The 19,899-nt window shown below is 50.0% G+C and overlaps 5 protein-coding genes across 5 annotated transcripts; 2 read left to right on the forward strand and 3 right to left on the reverse strand.

Moving 5' to 3' along the window:
• Window positions 1-1,614: 1,614 nt before the first annotated feature.
• JN550_008610 (uncharacterized protein) lies at window positions 1,615-2,990 on the reverse strand (the record flags this gene model as incomplete). Its single annotated transcript, XM_049320590.1, has 4 exons — window positions 1,615-1,809; window positions 1,858-1,907; window positions 1,958-2,192; window positions 2,247-2,990. 4 exons carry the CDS (start codon window positions 2,988-2,990, stop codon window positions 1,615-1,617), a joined length of 1,224 nt encoding a protein of 407 aa, XP_049169542.1.
• Window positions 2,991-8,954: 5,964 nt separating this feature from the next.
• On the reverse strand, window positions 8,955-10,427 carry JN550_008611 (uncharacterized protein; the record flags this gene model as incomplete). The annotated part of the gene is made up of 1 exon (XM_049320591.1): window positions 8,955-10,427. The coding sequence occupies one exon, from the start codon at window positions 10,425-10,427 to the stop codon at window positions 8,955-8,957; it is 1,473 nt and encodes a 490-aa protein (XP_049169543.1).
• Window positions 10,428-12,100: 1,673 nt separating this feature from the next.
• Window positions 12,101-13,129, forward strand: JN550_008612 (uncharacterized protein; the record flags this gene model as incomplete). Its single annotated transcript, XM_049320592.1, has 3 exons — window positions 12,101-12,396; window positions 12,475-12,569; window positions 12,729-13,129. The coding sequence occupies 3 exons, from the start codon at window positions 12,101-12,103 to the stop codon at window positions 13,127-13,129; spliced, it is 792 nt and encodes a 263-aa protein (XP_049169544.1).
• Window positions 13,130-14,071: 942 nt separating this feature from the next.
• On the reverse strand, window positions 14,072-17,819 carry JN550_008613 (uncharacterized protein; the record flags this gene model as incomplete). Its single annotated transcript, XM_049320593.1, has 8 exons — window positions 14,072-15,537; window positions 15,649-15,732; window positions 15,853-16,122; window positions 16,198-16,350; window positions 16,780-16,813; window positions 16,866-17,293; window positions 17,352-17,431; window positions 17,485-17,819. The coding sequence occupies 8 exons, from the start codon at window positions 17,817-17,819 to the stop codon at window positions 14,072-14,074; spliced, it is 2,850 nt and encodes a 949-aa protein (XP_049169545.1).
• A 1,095-nt stretch (window positions 17,820-18,914) lies between these two features.
• On the forward strand, window positions 18,915-19,447 carry JN550_008614 (uncharacterized protein; the record flags this gene model as incomplete). Its single annotated transcript, XM_049320594.1, has 2 exons — window positions 18,915-19,216; window positions 19,270-19,447. The coding sequence occupies 2 exons, from the start codon at window positions 18,915-18,917 to the stop codon at window positions 19,445-19,447; spliced, it is 480 nt and encodes a 159-aa protein (XP_049169546.1).
• Window positions 19,448-19,899: the final 452 nt, after the last annotated feature.

Below are 19,899 nucleotides of genomic sequence, written 5' to 3' on the forward strand. Positions count from 1 at the left end.
AGAGCCGCAAGGACACATAGGAACTCATAGTTCCGTGAGTCAAGCCATCTGCCTGAGTTCAGTGTAATATCAGCTCATATGTCTAGAACTGCAGCACTTGGCGGTGCAGAAGTACTGGGAAGACCGTGGGAATTGCTTGACATGAATTGGCTATGTAAACATCCGTTCTTGTAAGCTCCGCTGGGTGCATTCCATGTTTATACCAAACGAAGATACTGGGTGCCCACCTTGAACATCGTCTCTGTTCATTCTGACTGGATCTCAGTGTGGTTGAAGACTACTGCTTGTACGCCAGCTTGGGAGCCGAAATCGCTGATCTTTTGGATACCCCATGTCCACTGTGCAGCAGCTTGTGCTTGCAAAACAAGCAACAGAGCCATGGCCTTGCTGTAACCTATGAAGATGCCGTCTGAGGATTGACAGCACATCTATTGAAGTGTTGCCACTTTGATGTTGATTCTATGCGCTTGTAAGTCCCTGCTGGCAATAGCGGTGCTGGGAACTGACAATAGGACTAAGAAGCAATGCAACTGGATGTCGCATCGTGGAAGACCGGCCCCCCGCATACATATTTGACGTTTGTTCTCCGAATGTATTCCGACGCGGCGTCCCAAGTGATAGGCCCGTGTAGGAAGCCATGTTGTTTTATAACTCAGTGGGGATAGACAAACCGGAATGTTATAACACGGAGATGAAAGCGCGTATGACTTATCATTCTACCCCTAAGAAGTTCCACATGTCTAGCGTTGGAATGCTAAGCGAGAGGCCACCGGCTCCAGACTCAACCAGTCAGTGTTGTCCCACCGGAGATACCTAGCGCGTGTTAACTCAGCGTCGACACTGTCCCGGCCAGCTATTCAAGCCCCATCCCCTTCAAGGTGAATGCTGTGGTCAGCTGGGAGACGGATCATACCCACCTGCAGACGATCTGGTACCCCAGCCCTGCGATAGTCGAAGCTTCGATAGGCATCACAAGTACGACGTGCTGATGTCTTGACCAGCCTGGTCCCAACGTAGATATCGACTGCCACAACATCCGGAAGCAGCTGTGGATGCACATCCCGATATGTTGCTAAACCCACCTGGCACTACGAGCTGTGTATAATGTCGGCCCGACTTATTTCCACTACCAGTCACTCAGGAAAGAAAACGTTGACTCTAATGATACCCCGCTTAAATGGCTATACAAGTCCGCTAATGTACGCCTCGAGATGGAAACATTCTTTAAATTTATAGCCATTTAAAGGTGCCGAGCAGAAGTTGCAATTCTACACTAAAAGTCCCGAGCAGAAACTTCTGCTCGGGAGTTTTGCCGTAGAACTACAACTTCTGCTCGGTATATTAACAGGTGATTTATTTTTATAATAGATGTACGAAACTAAATACTGAATTTTATAAAATAAATGTAGTGTGACCTATCTTATTATCAATTTTTCTTACCGAGCAGAAGTTGCAATTCTACACTTAAAGTACCGAGCAGAAACCTCTGCTCGGCAATTTTGCTCTGAACCTACAACTTCTGCTCGGTGACTTGAAATAATTTTATCTTTTTGCAACGCGACGGTGAGGGTGAGACGGTAATGGCAAATGGCAATTCTAAAGCCGCCCATCCTTCTAGCCTACTGTAGGAGAAGAGTTCTCATTGATCGTGACGCCAAACTGGGACGTAGCCATGCCGTAGCTCATCTTGACCGCTTCACTCCCGTAGACCCTCATTTCCTTCTCATAAGCGGCTGTCACTCCCTCCTTCCAACCACCTTCTGCGGCCAGAAGTCCTCCCAGCAGCGCAGAGTCTCGAAAGGCAGTGTTCTGTGCACGATGTTAGTTGCTGATGGCCAACTCTGTCATATAACTTACCGCGCCGATACCGCCCGCGGGTGTCATGGAATGAACGGCGTCCCCGATAACTACGTGAGAAAGTCAGCCATATCATCTCTGACTCATTTCCCACACGTACCAGTGACCCGGGGATCGTTGGGCCACTCCGGCACCCCTGACGGAGTCGAGCAGGTGATCTTCCAGAAGGCCGCCTCGGACTCGTTCATCTGATCGAACAAGGGCTTCACGCGAGGATGCCAGTGCGCGGTCAATGCCTTTGCCATGTCAGCTGCTGGCTTGCCGATAATAGCAAAGTCATCATTGGGCGGTTGGATGACGCCAGGCTGTCCTCCCATGGTCCATCCAAATTGCACCTTCATCAGTCAGCAAATTGAATGTGGCCCAACGACAGTCACATCACAACTCACATCGGGGTCGTCCATGTCTCCGGGGCGAACATTCGTGATGGTAAACACTCTGCCCTGGGGTTTGGAGTTATCAACTAACCTCCACACACCTTCTCCGAGCTCCTTGAAAGCGGCGGTCGGGGCTTGGCCGTGGATTCCTCGAGCCCCAGTGTCATAGGTCTTGATTTTACCGTTGGAGACCTGCTTGGCAACCTTGGAGTAGATGCCTTCACCGCCAACCAGCATATATCCCTCGACGGACTTGGTTCCGTCCTTGAAGATTGCCCTGACGCCGTCCGATGTCAATTCGTAGCCGGCGACATGGTGCCCCCATCTCACATAGGGCTCGCACCCTTCCAGGAACAAGGCGCGCATGTCGCCTCTGGAGATGCCGACGGTCTTGCCATCTCTTGAAGAAAGAATTTCGCGGCCGGGTCCCTTCGGTGCGTCCTCGCTAGGTTTCTTGGTGCTCTCGTCCACCTCCTGGCCAGTCAGCGCATCAACGGCAGCGAACCCCTTGGCGCCTCCCGTTTTGCCGCACTTGTCCCAGAACCTTGGGAACCCCTCTGGGCCCAGCACTGACTCGATGGCATCAAGACCTTCTGACGACAGGCGCAATCTGTAGCCTTGCGCACGAAAGAGAATAGACTGGTCACGCTCAAAGACCAGGAACGGGATAGAGGAGCGCAGCAGAGAACGCGCTAAAAGAAGGGACGCCAGGCCGGCTCCTGCTATCAAGACAGGCTTTCTATTCTGCGCAGCCATGACGATATCGCGAAACGAATTGCTGTCTATGTGAATCGAAATCTTGTCACCGCAATCTGGGTCGCTACTAATGTAGTCCAAAGAAGGTCGCCGATCCGCCGGACTGTCGGCACCGGACTAGAGGCTAGTCGGAAGGAATCGTGGTGCATTAATAAGCACGCCAGCTGAACTAGTAGAGTGGTCGGACAGCACCAAGCTGAGTCGCTATATGGTAGAATGAGATCCCGCCAGCTTACATGGTCTAACTTTTATTTGTCAGCCCCGTTGGCGATGCAGAGCTGCGATGAATGACTATATTGATTTGTTTGAATCGCTTCAAGTCCAGTGCCCTAAAGGATTGCTCAAAACAGGCCGCCTCTCTGTTGAAATTACCAATTTACTCTACCGAGCAGAAGTTGTGCATTTACATACAAAGTGCCGAGCAGAAGTTTCTGCTCGGCAGATTTGGTGCAAAACCGCAACTTCTACTCGGCCACTTTCGAAGCATTTATAGCTGCGGAAACTTCTCAAGCAGCTCCGGTCAATACACTGCTACTGTTAGCAGCTTCCGGTGTCGCAAATGAAGCACCCAGTTTGCGAATATATCCCAAGCTAAGGGCACTCCGAGTCGCCTCCAAAGGTCTTGCGACGCGGTCTAGATAAGTGGCGACAGTGCCGCAAACAGCTGGCAGGAGTCCACCATGTCTAAAGAAGCCTGATGCCTGTGTGCAAGGAAAGTGATAGGAATGTTCAAGTGTCCATAGCAGTGGCAGTGACGGCGTAGTATCATCATGGAATGTTTCGCGAGCCGTATGAGAGTTGTTTGAGAAGTCTATTTCTGTTGGTATTCACTACAGGCAGTTGGTCCGGCAGTTACTGAGTGGTTGAGCTGATGCGATGTACCTCAAGTGTGGGGCAGAGAAACATTTAGTAGGACCCTGACCAGGAGCGTGCATATGTACTGGAGAACCAACATCCAACTCCAACGCCGCCTTTTCAATCCGGCCTCAATGAAGCCCTGATGCTGCGATGGGTGGTTCTCTTCGACACCACCCACATGGTCCATCAGCATGTCGCTGTGGATGAGAACGAACGCGCGATCTACTGCGAATCGCTGAATTTTGCTTCTGAGTCCTCCGAGTCCACCGCTCTCATTACCGACACTCACCCAGCCTAATCCACCCATTCCCAAGACCAACATGTGTTTCCTAATCAGCAATTTGGCTGTCCTTTTCAGTGCTGTTGGTGCCTTAGCCGTATTATACTTCGCTGCTCACAGGATGTTTGGCCATGACCCTCGTGAGCCACCGCCGGCTTCTCAGTCCATCCCCTTCATCGGCCACGTGGTTGGACTATGGCAGAGAAAGTTCAATTACTATGTGGAGCTCAGTTATGTGCCACACCAGTCCTCTCTTGCCCGTGAGAAATTGTACTCAACCTCTAAGCTAGTCAACAAAGAGACTTACCTATCTTTACCCTGTCCATTCCGGGCCAGAAGAATGTGGTCACGAAACCAGATCTTATCCAGACGGTGCAGAAGCAGCACAGGAGCCTTGAATTCCCGCTGATCGACGCCAAGTTTGCCTCTTCGGTTTGTGGTGCAAGTCTTGAGGAGCAGGCTATCTGTATTCATCGCAAGATTGGACATGAAGCCTGTTGAGAGCGAGTGGGAGCTGCCAAGCACTGCCAACACCAACGTTGCTCCTGCGGTCATGGAGCCGGACGTAGATGTTCAGGTAGAAGTCAGGCCTCGGCAAGGGTTCGAAAAAGTAAAGTGGAGCATCAACCTGTACGCGTCCGAAAATATATTTGCCATGGTGACTGATACGTTTTGGTAAGGGGGTATACACATAGATAGCTCTGCCAGCTGTCTATAGAAAATCAGCTGGTTTATAGATAAGGAGATAAGCTAGTTGTGTGGTAACCCACCTTGGTAGGTGCCACGGATAGTTGCATTCTCCATCTTTAATACATCACACATCGCACCCCATAAGGATCGCATCAGTGACGGAAGACTGTTTCAGGACAGACAAGTAAAGCAGGATGAGGGCACAGTCCCACCGTCTTGCAGCTATTGAAATACATTATTACTAGTGACCCAGTCAGAACCGAGTTGTTGTTATATTGGCCCCTCGACGCGTGTCCTTGATATTATTCAGTTTCGAGCGCGAAGGCGCTGGCCAACCATTCTGGCTCGGAAAGTGCATACGTCAAGCAATTGGAGACAGTGACGAGGGTGGACTAAGTAGGACTGACACTGTGCATCCAAGAGTACGTACGAGTATGTGGAGGTAATCTATTAACAGACACCAGCTATGCCAGAGAACCAACGATGCTAATTCTTGAATTTACATTTAATTTTGATGAGAATGCCAGCAGTCTGATCGTCCTTCTGTCTTTACGGATTTAATTATGTACAATTTAAATGACCGAGCAAATCTTGTAATTTACAGGTAAAACACCCGAGCAGAAATTTCTGCTCGGTAAAATAAGTGTGCAAGTCCAACTTCTGCTCGGCTGCTCAAGATTAACATAAACCACCGATGCGAATTATTGAATTTACATTTAATTCTAACTAGAATGCAGACAGTTTTATCGCCCTTCTGCTTTTATTAAGTTAACCATATCCAATTTAAATGACCGAGCAGATCTTATAAGTTGCAGGCAAAAAACCCGAGCAGAAACATCTGCTCGGTAAAATGAGTGCGCAAGGGCAACTTCTGCTCGGCTACTTGAAAGTAACATAGGACATGTCCCATACACTGATTCGGAATATGCATAGTCGTCCAAGATACCTCTGGCATAGGGGTCTGCCCTTGCGAGGCCAGTAGACGTAGCGAGCCACGTCTATTGGAAAAGGGGCAGATCTCTACATCTACTGCCTCTGAATTTGCCAACCTGCATCCCTAGTACCTCCATCGCCAGGGACTCCACATCCGCCTCGAGGCACAGGCCACGGGGGGCTGACATGAGGAAATCCTGACGGGCTGTATGAGGTGCTGAGTGGAAATTCTTGATCCGCCATAGAGTTCATGTTGATCACTAGTATAGGTAGGTATTGCAGCAGACTCTTCAGGAGCACGCGCGCGAGACGTAATGTGAACGTGCTGTTAACACGGCTTGAGACGGATGTTGGCTGTCATGCGAGCGTCTAATCATTCACTCACTGGCAGGAAAAGATGGATCAACAGCACCGTCTCCTACAAGGTTCACAATCATAGCGATGTTGATATCAATCGCCTGTCACTTAGAACTTCAAAGTCTGGCACACTGCCACGTAACACTGGTTGCATCTTCAACTCAACGATCGTCGGAGAGGGCCACTTGGATGTCTGGCGCTACGTGGGACAACTTCTTTGCGTTCCGACCGTGAAGCATCGTGCTGAATTCATTGCCACCAAGCTCATGGGCAAGAGCATTGCCAATTCCATCGGTCATGGTGAGAAAGGCCAGTGGTACCTTGGCCGTCTGTCAAGATGGCCAAGGCTTCCGCCAACGCACGAGCGCCACCGAGAATGCCGTGATTAACGACGTGGCTATCAACATACATTTTTCTAAAGCCCGTCCTCAAGACTCTTCTGGGCACCGATCAGTCCATCATCTAGGATGGAAGGGGTCTTGCCACGCGGGAAGCAGAGCACCTCCTTCCAGACCTGCAATAAGAAGCTCCGGAATGCGACGCTGCCTGTATACGACTCGACAGTGATTTCGCCTCGGAGGAACCGTTGCCGCCGCTTCCGCACGCACAGATGGCACCGCCACCTTTCTGGATGGCTTCTGGCAGTTGTTGTCATCTTGAAGCCACGAGCCGTCCTGGGTCTTGCATATGACCGGCGTCGAACCCACGTGGTGACGAACTATGATCATAACTAGGGGTCTGCTAGAGAGGCAATGGCACTGGCCCATGCTGAAGAATTTGGTTCACCGAGCAGAAGTTGCGGTTTCACACCAAAACGGCCGAGCAGAAGTTTCTGCTCGGCGATTTTGGTGTAAATTTACAACTTCTGCTCGGTAGATCTCCCGATGCGGGACCTTAACTTTGCGTCGTCGCGCCACATAATGGGGCAGCACCTGAAGAGCTGGCTCTAAATAGAGCACATAGAGGCCAGGCTGCATGTTGATCTGAGTCGGAGCTTCGAACAGGAGCTGAAGGTATTCGAGGTGTGGGTTTTCGGTCCATATTCGAGGCACGCGGTATGACCACATCGTCAATGTCGAAACGCCAGACACTGCCAGGCTACCAAAACGGGTCACGAAGCGGCATGGCCGAGTACGCCGCCAAAAGCACAACCTGGCCTTTAACCACATCAATGTGGTGGAGACGTGGGTTACAGATGATGAGGACGACGACGAATCAGCAGAGTATAGGGTGGAATTGGGGGTCATAAACCCCTAAACAGACTGTATATCTAGACCTACTCCTTTCCTGCCCTCCTTCCGCCCGACCCGTATGCTATAGGCTCAGCTTGATTTCTTTGTGTTCAATCACTAGCCGTACAAGAATCCCGTGTAAGTTCATCGCACGTCAGTTGTAGCGACCTGATCCAACGAGCTAGAAAGTCCCGAAAGCCCAGCACTGTTGAACATGGACAACGCCAACGGTTGTGGACTGAACACGACGTAGTTCGAAAGTTGAATGCTAGAGTCCAACTCGGGCATCGTGACTCTCTCATTTTGCTACTATGAGTGTTCATATTGTGCCCATTGTCAATATGAAGAGACAGACATCCAAGAGTGCCGCGCCGTATCCCATAATGAGTCAATGGTAGGGTGGCCTACTGGCCGACGTGATTTCATAGCCACCCACTGATTTTAATGAACTATTGCAACTATTGATCTTTCCATGTCTCTCTTTTTCTTCTTCTTTTCTTTCTGGGTGGTCGCGTTGCTCAAACAATAGCGAGGGCCTGAAACTAGTTAGCGGGACATGGATGAAGTTGCAGAAAAAAAAAACAATATTGCCAAGAACCAAACGCCGTAGTTAAGAGCCGGAAAAAGACGGCCAGTTACAGGGCCCAAGGCTTATTGCACGACAGTAGTGAAGGTGATTGGACGGGAACATGAGGTTCTTAATCAGGGGTTGGTTCTGTGGTATACATGGGTCGGTATTGAATATGCCCACGTTTCAATTCCAAACGGGGTACAGGTGAAGGTTGGTGGTTTATCCAGAGGCAGTGTAACCATTGGGTTGGCACTTTTGATCCTCCATATCCTTGGCTGTTGGACGCGGCTGTGGGAATTGAGGGGGTGGCACAGCGTTGCTGTGGATTGGCCCTACGGTGGAAACATGCACGGCAGCGATACAGTGAAGTACTGGTGCATCACGACGAGCGCTTGACATTGCCTCCCTAGGGCTTATTGCAATATACCTCTCAGGATCTGGTTAAAGCTATAATGAATTGCTAAGAATGCCCGTCTGGGGCGTAGTGCATCAGTTCTTGGTCGTATCGAGTGATTCGACTTGCACAAAGTTGGCTGCGCCTCCTGCAGCTCCCGCAGGCAGCACGAGTAATGCCGAGTTATTTCCATTGCAGTTGGACAGAAAATCTATCTGAGTAGCTGAAGCGACACCACCGGTCCTGATGGTTCGTCCGTTGGACGTTCTCCACCCTCGCCAGGCTGCAATATCTACCACAGTCAGGTTGCACGGAGCATGACGGAGCAAACTAACATCAGCCTGCTGCCAAGACATCGTCCCACTACATGGACCGCAGGGCTGCATGAGGTAACTTAGATCGCGAGCTACCGGGTGGGACCAGGCGCGAGCAGGATTCGCCGAGCACGAAGCGTCACAGGATAAAGACTGCATGTCGGGCTTCTACCGATTACAGTGCCAAAATACCTCAAATGTGAGCATGAGAAGAAGTGATATATCCTCATCCCGGGTGTGGGAAAACTTGAGACTCAATGTACTACGTCGCTGCTTGCTATAGAAAGTACCGAGTTAACACTTTCGAGTCAACAGCTTCACAGCCATCGCTGCTTTTACTCAATGCCACATCCCTTCAGTAATTCGTACACAACCTTTTCCAAGACGTCAACCACAAATTGCTTCTCGTAGAAACTTTGATTGAAACTGGCTCCCAGATTGAATTCGCCTTTCCAACTCCACGTGTGAAACTGCACACATCTGTTTAGCATCTCTGTTCCAATCCAGAAGTTAGCCACCTCAAGGTTTTCGCCCGCAATGTTCTCGTAGTTGGTCTGCAGAAACGATTCGAGTTTCCCAAGACTACTCAGATCCGGCGTTTGAACAGGTGGCAGATCATTTGATATCGGGGCGTTGAAAAGCGCGGTTGTACGCCGTACGTAGGGTTCAGCCAGATCTAGGAGACTAACCTTACGGCCTTGGCCATCGGCAGGACCCCAGAACTCGAGCAGATCGCGCGAGTACGTGGAGTCCAGACCTCGAGAAATCGTGTCAAAGTCTTTGCCGGCCACTTCGTCGACGGGAACGGGCAGGCCAGAAAAGTACAATCCGACAACCTTGGGAATGTCACTTGTTTCGGTCGTCGCAGTAGTCTCGAGCGACCGCCGAAGGTCAACAGGAGCGAAAGCCGCATATGATTTGCAACGTGGGTCTTGCGGAAAGCCTGCCGTAACACAGACTATTGCTGCATGCACAGCACTAGATACCTTGATGGATTTGCCTCGGCATGCTGCGGTAAACCTTGTCGTCAACTCTCTGCTGAGACGAGTACCAACACGACTGCTGGCACCGGGAATCGCTCCAGAGGAGTCAGCTATGGTCGGCAGACCAATGCTTGGTATACCACGAAGAAATTCGGCCACCAGCGCGTCAGCACCAGCCGCTAGAACCGGGCTTTCAGTGTCGACGGCAACCGGTGCTAGCTGGGATTGGGCATGCGCCAGGAGTTCGAGGTTCGGTGCAATGCTGGGCGGCTTGTTGAACAATGCGGCACAATCTTCTACGGGAGTTTCAAGCCCTTGCCGGATGACCCAACCTAGGGCTTTCATAAAGTCGTGGCAGAGAAAAGCCATTCCTACTCCATCGATGCGCCAATGGGATGAGCGAATGACAAATTCTGATGATCTAGGGATCCAGTAACACGTGGCCGTTGCTGTGGAAAGGAGAGTCGAGAACAGACTGGAAGCGCTATCGCAATCATGAGACACGATAAATGTATCGTTGATCCAGGTGTGTGCGTTCGACGTTTCTGCTTTCAAGTGCGGGCGCCCGTGTGTTGACTCACGCTTGTCATGAGTTATCGTCGCCCCTAGTGCAGGGTATTGATATCGTAGAATTTCCCATGATCTACGTAAGAATGGAATCGGGTCGACAAGAGAAGACTCGAATCTGAGCTTCAGTGCAGCATGTATAGTCCAGTGATCTCGATTCAGAGGCCGGCCAGCCTCTGAAAGCGTCTTGAAAAAAAGTTCCAGGTTGCCTAACGGGCGACTAGAGATGCTTTCGGAACCCAGGTCCTGGCAGAACATCTTAGCCTTTTTGGTGGATGAGTCCTGCGGCATGGGAGTTTAGGGTCAAAGAACTGTGTTTCATAGTCTCAGGCTTTGTGGTGTCGTTGGTTCAGTTGTCGTGCATTCTCACCCTCAATCAATATTCCGACGTTGATGTGGGAAAGCCAGTCAGATGTTGGAGATGCTTCCACTTCCACTTCTTGCACTCATCCCTGCTCTAGCTCCACTTACTGCTTCACAGAATCACTCAATAGGAGCATGGCACCGGGACTATACTGCAAGGGGTTCTCAAGCGACATCTAGAGTGGGCCATTGTGAGAGTAGCGGTGGTATCAATAACGGTTCACATATAGATCTAACTAACCTGATTAGAGGTCAAGTGCAAGGGGAAACAGAGGTAAAACGGACAAAATCGGCATACTGTGAGAATTAGGCAAGATATGAGCGCATTTCGTCTTGCGCCTTCGTGATCCTACGCCTGACAACTGTCCTAGGAAGCATTGACCACTATTAGGGCTGCTAGCCATCTTGTGATTTAGAAGCGAGTTCTGCTCTTGTTGCATCGTGGCAAAAATATCAAATCATGTTTTCGAGGAAGAAGTGTGTTTGTGCCACAGATCTTCCTCGTCTACCAAAGTCATGCGTGCAGCTATCAAAGCGTTGGACGTGACATCCGGTATCTCATTCGTGCAACTACACTTAACATGCAGCTGACAGCGCTCAATTTCTTGTGGCTGACCCTTAATGGCCTTGCGGGGCATGGGGCGGCCGTGGATGGGAAGTTGGCATGCCTGTCAGGGATTCCCCGCTGCAATATTTGCTTACAGCGCTAATGCAGTTGGCCCAGACCAGGCCTGTAGCAGGTGGCAACTAAATAGGATGCTGGGATGTACTCGGAGTTCTGGTCTGTTTGCAAAAATGAGTGAGCCAACTGCATAAAGATAGGCGGTCGATCTGTTAGCCGACATGCCGCCAGGGCGTAATTGGAAATCGTATGATGCGGTGAGCCTGGCAGACACAAGACCAAAGTATATTGAAGAGGCAGTCGCCTGACTGCCTTGCTGTTAATTGCCGGGAAGGGTATCATCCTGCCACGTCACACGGAGAGCTCGTGCATTCAGAATCATAGCCATGGCTCCTACAGATGTGCTGCCGGATTCGCAGACCTATGCATGCAGTAAGCTGTAGACATAGCTGAACGAAGTTGTCTAATGAGTCGTAATCTTTTCAAGTATATAACGGGCTGATCCTCATGGGTCATATGCAGGAAACAGGTGGTAAGCTATCGTATGCAATCATTTGTCAATTTATCAGCGCACGGCCTGTTTGCGAGAGCAAGAGGAAGTGCTAAGATGCTGAAGTGCTAGGACGCCACGGCGGGTTACCTCAAAACTGGCCCGGATACTTCAGTCATCCCTACATTCACTTACAGAATCCATAGACTAGAAAAACGGGTGCGTGCGGGCCGACATGGTGCGTGCCGCCAACGACGCGCGAGTTCTCGCGCCAACCGCTTGGTCATGGCTTAGACGCTCGGAGCGATTTTCTATCCCCTCCCGCTCTCGTACCCTGGAGCCTGCCGTGGATTCATATGACTTCTCCACGCATCGTACACCGCATTCCCTCGAGTCTCACGACCCTCGAAGTCCATAGTTACCGGTGTCTATCTAAATTGTTCCAAGATCCTATCCATGGCGCCTTCAACTCGGACCTGGCTGATCACCGGTTGCTCGAGTGGCTTTGGTGAATTGTTCGTCAAGCAACTTCGTGCTTCGGGAGATAATGTTATTGCTACCGGACGCAATGCAGAAACGCGCCTTGGTCATCTCAAGGGTCATGGTGCAAGCATCATGGACCTTGATGTTTCTGCACCTTCAGATGTAATCGACACTAAAATGACCGAAGCATGGGGCTTGCATCCTGGTGGTATTGATGTGGTAGTCAATAACGCTGGCTACATCTTGAGCGGCGCGATTGAGGAACTCACGTAAGCATCACTTCCGTGTCAGATGTTACGAGAACATGGGTTCTGTAACGAGCACACAAACTTACACAAATACACCAGCCAACAAGACATGGAAGACATCTTCAGGACCAATTTCCATGGCCCTCTCAATATCACACGGGCTTTGCTTCCCAGGATCCGCGCCAAAGGAAAAGGTACACTCCTTTACATGAGCTCACAAGCAGGCTGGCATGCCGATCCTGGGGCGGCTGGTTACTGTGCAAGCAAGTTTGCTTTAGAGGGCAAGTCTTTCTGCATGATTCCGGTGTGTCATTAGCCTGGAGGATGTGAGCGTTAACGGCGTGGTTTCTCAGGTGCCGTTGAATGTCTGGCTCAAGAGTTGGCAATATTTGCGCCAGGTGTCAAGGTATTGATAATCGAGCCCGGATATTTCCGTACACGAGCCTTTGGAAATATCAACCACGTCCCCCCACGCGTGGAATGTTATTCCGAGTTCAATGCGGCCGTGCGCAAGGTTGAAGCTGGGATAGTTGGCAACGAACCTGGCAACGCAGACAAAGCAGTTGAGATCATGATAGATCTGGTGAGGGGTACCGGTGTTGCAGCGGGAAAACAGGTACCCCTGCGCATACCCCTCGGAAGTGACGGATGGGCGAGGGTAAAGGCTAAGTGCGAGAACACGATCAAGATCTGTGATGAGTGGGAGAATGTGGCCAAAAGCACTGATATCGAGCAAGCAGAACATTTTTCCTAGGTGGGTCATTGTATGACAACTTTGTGCAGCCACCCAGAATAGCAGTGACGTATGGACCAATTGTTAATATCGATGGGTATGGCCCGAATGTTCTTGGGTCTTCGCTGGACCAGAGTGTCTCTAGAACTTTCAATGTTTGAGGCATGTGTCGCATTTTGTATTTCGATGATTTAAACCCAGTTTGTAAGGTAAAGCGCTGTTGCATGGTGACAGCCCAAGAAACGACCACGATATGTGGCCACATGGTGTGGGATTCACAAGGTGAATTCTGAAGGTCCACGCTCAATTGTAGGAGGAGACGGACATTGTCCTGAATGAATACATCTCCTCCCGCCAACATGGCACGTCTTCCGTTTTTTGAGGAGACTAAAACGAAGGGCATCACGAATGCACTGAGTTGCGACAATGCATTGGTTCACTACCCAGGGAGATAAACGAGGGTTTCTGACTCCGAAGGTCGAACCTGTGTTCTCCTGTAGTGAAAGGGGCCGTATGCTCTAAGCTTCAATCTCCTCAACGAGTTCGTAATGTTCGGTCTAGAACTCCGGCGTTAGGGCTATCGATCCAATTTACTCTTTAGTAAGCCATCTACAAAACAGCCTTCTGGTACGTGGTATCAATGCAACGAGCGGATATGAACCAGCAATGGTTTTCTAGGAGGAAGCGTCCTTAACGGGCAGCATGGCTAGTGGAGTTGTACTTCTGCCAGAGCCGGCGGTTCTGATGGAAATGGAGACTTCAAGAATGGCGGCCGCGTGGCAACCAGAAAACAGTTTGGATTAACTAAACGACAGCGGCAAAATGAACGTCGCGATATCTCTCCCGTTTACTACTTGTAAACAAATTATCATCAGTATTGCATACTTAGATATGTTACGTAGGGTACCTTCCTAGGCAGGTATGTAAAACTAATAATTGCAATTTCCGAATCGTATGCTCAACTCAAATGATGCTGACCTGCTTTTGGGAGAATCCGGCACTAAATACTCGTGCATCGTCCTTGTTGTCAAAGTAGCGACTTGCCATTCCCAGCCTGCGATACTTGTCCTCCTCCACGTGGGCGAGTATTAATCCATGGCCATACCACTTCTCGTAATGTAAATGATGAGTACATACCCATATTAGAAGAGCCTTTTCAGTAAGATCTTCCAAGGTATCAAATATAATTCTGACCTTGGCCTCATCTTTCTCGTAAAGGTTACTTCTATCGCTTTGGATACGTCGAACATTTCTCTCGTTCTTAAACATACGGTGCCTCCCAGACTCGTTTTCAATCATGACCGAAGCGCATGGGCCTGCCAATGTCAGTACGCCACCCTCAACCTCTCCAGTGTCCTCCTTGCCAAGGTACGTCATGTCCACAGAGACCTTGGATGTGAAGGAAATCGTTTCCTTATCTTTGCATCCTCCACTGATGTTAAGATGACCATCGAGGCACGCCCAAGACCACGATGGTGCCCTATACTGCAATGCTCTTCTGGCTGGGGCGACGACATTCCACACGATTGTATTCATTAATTTCTCCTCCCAAAGGCCAGCGAGATACCGATGCGGACCTGGTCTTAGTTGCTGAAGTCTCGCCTTCATATTATTGGCCAATCCGGACAAAGCAACCAACTTGTCGTTAGCTACAGTCAGTTGACGACTGGCGTAGTAATTGGTAATCGAATTCCAATCGGTGAAGAGCTGTTCATATTGGTCGCCGGCATGCATCCGATCTGGTGCATCTAGCAACTGCTTCCAAAGGAAGGGATGATCAGGGTTCCGATCCGCCTTTTGTGTCCTGTCATCTTCGATATCATCCTCGTATTGGAAACAATAGACACCTTGTGGGTGCATCTCACAGCAGCTTGCTTCACGGCACTCCCAAAAGAGCTGCTTGGACCCGAAATGCAGGGTCCGAGGAGCGAGAAGTCGTTCTTGTACAACCCAGGATCTTTGCACCAGAGGCTCATTCTCAAAAGATAGGCGCCACGACCAGCCCTTTTCAAGACCGAATCGGAACGCCTTTTCCTCATCGTCTTCTGTTAGTTTCAAGCGGAGAATCGTGGGCGCCGCCTTTTTCGGATCTCGCTCAAAAAAACACCCGTCTTCGTCGTCCTTGGCCCCAAGCGCAGAAATGCTGAACAGTGCGTTCCGATACACGTCCTGCATTGTTGATGCTTCCCTCTGCCAATCCTCGGGGGAGTCTTGGAAGATACAGAGTCGATCAATCCAAATGTAATCGACGCCAAAGTGTTGAGCAATATCGACAGCTTCCCTGAAAGTCTTTGGAAGGTTTCCGACTGGTTGTTCCCGGCTCAAGTGTTCGACAGTCGACTGTAGTAGTTGTAACAGACGTTTAATATCCGTAGTACCCCAGCGATGGCTCAAAGCTACATATTGAAGGGTTGAAGGACACTCGGCCCCTAGTACAAGGCGGAATGTGTGTGCATTGTCTAGCTTGAGCAAACGAGTCGGGCGGTAGGAAATTGGCCTCTCTGGTAGCTTGCATCGAGGATGAGAATTTAAACACGTACTCATCCAGGTCTCTATTATAGACCATGCCTTGGAATCATGGTTTGACGGTCCGAAATCGAAGTTCATGTTATCATTATTCGGGCCTAATGTTATTCGTTACACTGTTAGTCTCTGCCAACCCTTCTAACAGTAACAACTGTGTTGATACCTCTAGTTACCTACATATGTAGTCAGGCACGGGTTATGAGTAATGAGTGTCTTACCGTCAAGTGGAACAAACTCAAATCCTCCTGAAGTATCTCCCACTTCAACAAACATCGTCAGCTCGTCAACGGTCCGCTTTTGGTCAAGCATCACGTAAAACACCGAGAAGTAGCCAAGATTCCGTAACTTGGAATTTTCACCACCGTCGAGGGGCCAGAACCGATTGCACATGGCACATCCGCCTCGTATCGAGTCTAGAAATGAAGCTCTGTCTTCGTGATGACCGTACACGTACTCGCTGATTCCGTGACGCGCCAAGTCGCTTGTACCTATCGATTCGTTGAGATATTCAGTCACCATATAGACCTTAAATGAACGTGGTCGAACAAAGTGTTGATACTTACCGGCATGATGTAAGCCCATGGAATCGTCATTGTGCTTGTTGTCGCTGTCGACATCGTACTCATTGTCCATCAAGTTTCTTAGCGCAAGTCGCTTGCTGCGACTGGGATCCCACATGCCCTCAAGTCCATCTTTGCACACGTTGCAAATCATGGCTGTTAACATTCAGAAAGGGCGTTGAGATGAAGAGAGTTGGTATTCATTAAAGTCGTCATGAAGTAAGAGATCACACCGGCGAGCCAGAGAAGTATGCTGATAAGAAGTAGGGGGTAAAATGATCACACATTTGCGAAGTAATGAGCGCTTGTGGCTGTTTAAGAGCTGCTACCGCAATTTTTTATCGCCTGCCTCCTCTCGGTTACAGACACAAAGAAACGCATGACTACGGGCGGCTGCTCATGCATCAGCAAGGAAACAAGAACCCCCCACACGAGGTCAGACGACAACGCACAGACCATAACACGTGACGGGTTTTACCAGATTAACAATCCAGTGAATCAATAATATTATATACCGATTATAATTTTATCTATAATGACACTTTATCGCGCCGCCTTCAGAGATACATTTGAGCGCTTACGAACAGTGCTCAGTACCATCCGAATGAGTGTGGCACTCCTGTAGGATACTATTAACGGTAGGCATGGGAATGAGGAGAAGAAGTACTTACGGTACCTGCTGTTGTGGTTGCAGTTGCAGTGCTTGGTATCGTCGTTGTGCTCGAGTCCTCGGAATGGTCATGTGCAGGAGCTTTTCCAGTACATCCATCGTTTGGCAGAGCGATATCGAAAGCGTAGACATCAAGCGCAAAGTATTGCAAGGTATGAGTGTTCCTCACAGCTTGGGCGGGATTGTCGATGGCCAGCTGAACACACTCCTCGTAGTCGTCCGCATAATGCTCCACGACCTCCTCACCCACGCTGGGCATGTGGAAAAGGCGGTGAATCAGGTCAGAGGCGAAATAGAAGTTTAGGGAGCCTTCAGCTACGGTGTAGCCGTATCCACAGACGCCTTCGAGCGGCTTACGAGTCTCATAGGAGAGAGGGCAGATGACGGTCTCCTCAGTTCCGTTCTCTCCTCGCCAATGTCCACCCCACTCTATAGCGCCATGTCAGCAATGGCGGATAGGCAAGCGGAGGTTGTGTTAGTTGCGTACCAGGAAGGTTGCAGTTTCCGTCTGGGTTATCACATCGGAACTTGTATACGCCTCGGTCACCGTGGACAATCTTCTCGAACCTGAAGGGACATGATCAGAAATGTAATGAATATCTGCTAGTGATGGATCTTACCATCCAATGACTTCACCCGTAGATGCGTTGCCAAAGTACTTTTGGTAGAACTCTGAGCTGTTTCCGTGGCGGAGTACGTGATCTCTGGCATGGGCGGCAAGAACCACAGCTTCGTCGAGTCCACGCTTCAGGAGGGCTCTCTCAGTTGCATTGCAAGACTCATGAATAGGCCACGTAGTCGATGCTCCAGCATTCCATGTCCATGCAGTAGGCGATGATGCCAGGGAGGTTACAGTCTCCGTGACAGTAACGGGGGCTTGCCTCTTCTGCAGTCCGGCAGTGGCAGCATCTACCAGAGCCAGAGTCAGGATTGAGCTTGCAATTGAAATTCTCATGGTGAACCACTAGTACTTGAAAAATAGAACGTTCAATTGATTGAGTAACGGACAACTGGATGAGACTCGTCACCTGTCCAGGTGGTCCATCTTTATATATAAGAAGTGGCCGTCCACAAGCTACTCAGGTTGCCATCAAGTCCATATTATCTGCATCCTATTCACCCTTGTGTCCAATGTGCGGAGTTGGTATCGGAGGGTCTTCTTGGCGACGCAAAGAATTTTCGGAATCATCACGATATTCCCCTACAAAACTGCGAGTGATTGACGTACTTGAGGCCTTGGTTTCCCAGATCAAGCTCCTCGGTCAGACGATCCTGCGGCTGTCGCCCGTTATGACAATGCCAAGCAACAAGCTTCGGGCGCGTACTGTGGGGTTGAGCAACCCATAACAAAAATTTCCCGCAGAGCCAAGGCACTATACAGTCAGCCTGTTCATCAAGGTTCTCAACCAGCCACCAGGAAACAAGTGAGGCTCTCGTATAGATGACCCGAATAACAAATGTATAATGTCACAGCCTCGTTCAATTATGTCGGTAGAACAACATCAACAACTCGGAAGAAGTCAAAATATTGCTTGCTGTAGTTGGAAACATGAACATTATGGCAGGTTTCTAGAACCCCAGACTGACATGCCTTGATACGTAAATACATATCCTTACCGTGAAGGCTGGGAATTTGAGTACGTGGAACCGAAGTTAGGATAAAACTGTGGGACTATATCATCTGGTTCAACTGCTCACCGAACCACCGTCACCGACTGGTCTTCCAACGTTTGCTGAGAACCTTGATGGGCGGGTGAGAGTATCGCCAAGGCACTATGCAATGCACCCATCAAGCTTGGCCCGAGCCGCTGGGATCTTGTTCGGAATGACCAATGTCGGTTCAAAGGCCGACAACCAACCACAGTCGGTCACACCGGAGCATGCCGAACATGCACGAAAGCTACCTCTGTACGTAGTTCTCAAATATAACTAGCCTCCTTCAAGCTGAGGGAGCTCAAGGGTTCTTGAGTCACTTCTAGACAGCTCAACTGAACTCTCTCTCCACACCTCTCTCTCTCTCTCTCTTACACACGTTGCATATTCAAGAGTCATGCAGATCAAGGCTTCTCTTTGCGTTTTCGCCTTATTTTCTGGTGCCTTGGCCCAGACTCTGGCCCCTTCGCCCACCGAGTCTGTCGGTTGTGAGGCACACGGAGATCACTGGCATTGTGACGGCCCGATATCAACTACCCAGACTGGCACAGCTAGTACGGCTGCCGTGTCCGCGACTGCCACCTCCACGGAGGACCATGACCACGACCATGATCACGACCATGATCACGAGACAGGCTCGGGTAGCCTTGCACCGAGCCCGACCGAGTCCATAGGATGCGAACCTCATGGCAACCACTGGTAAGATGCAGCAATGCAAAACTGCGTGCTTCGGCACCTGACATGTGCGCTAGGCATTGTGATGGCCCTGCTTCTGCGGCTACCACCACTGGAACTTTAGCTACTTCAGCATCTGCTGTCACCTCAGCTTCCGGTTCTGCTTCGACCACCCCTGTGACCGCTGGTGCATCGGGGGTTGCCATCAGCGGCTTCGTTCTCGCCTCTGGATTACTGCTTTCGATTGCTATTTGAGGTCTTGGCTAGTATAATATGGTCAGGTAGAAAGGAGGAATGTATTAATACAAACAAAACACGCTGGTCACATAGATGAATAATATTGTGTGCTGATTTCGTCTATTTCCAACCTTGTCTTCTTTTGTCCCATGGCCACCAGACGGAGGGCATAGAATTGACGTATATCCAGACCAGAATCATTGATTCCTGTTGGAGTAGCTAGCTACTGTGTATGACCAAACAAAGATGCACTGCTCGGGTCCAGCTGAGTGTTTGCTATTACTAAGGCCAAGGACGCCAAGATACCAAGACCATCAAGGCGGATCATATTGACTTGGCACACACGATGCCAAGCTCACGTCTGCGGCTCAATCACCGCGCCCAGCCTTGGGCGGAGAGATGAAAAAACACCTTGATGGACAGTTTCCTGTCGGCTACTGCAGTCCATGCACCGTGTTCGGTCAAATTCA

The sequence above is a fragment of the Neoarthrinium moseri genome (assembly GCF_022829205.1).
Source record: "Neoarthrinium moseri strain CBS 164.80 chromosome Unknown scaffold36_Wmoseri_CBS_16480, whole genome shotgun sequence".
Taxonomy (NCBI): Eukaryota; Fungi; Ascomycota; class Sordariomycetes; order Amphisphaeriales; family Apiosporaceae; genus Neoarthrinium; species Neoarthrinium moseri.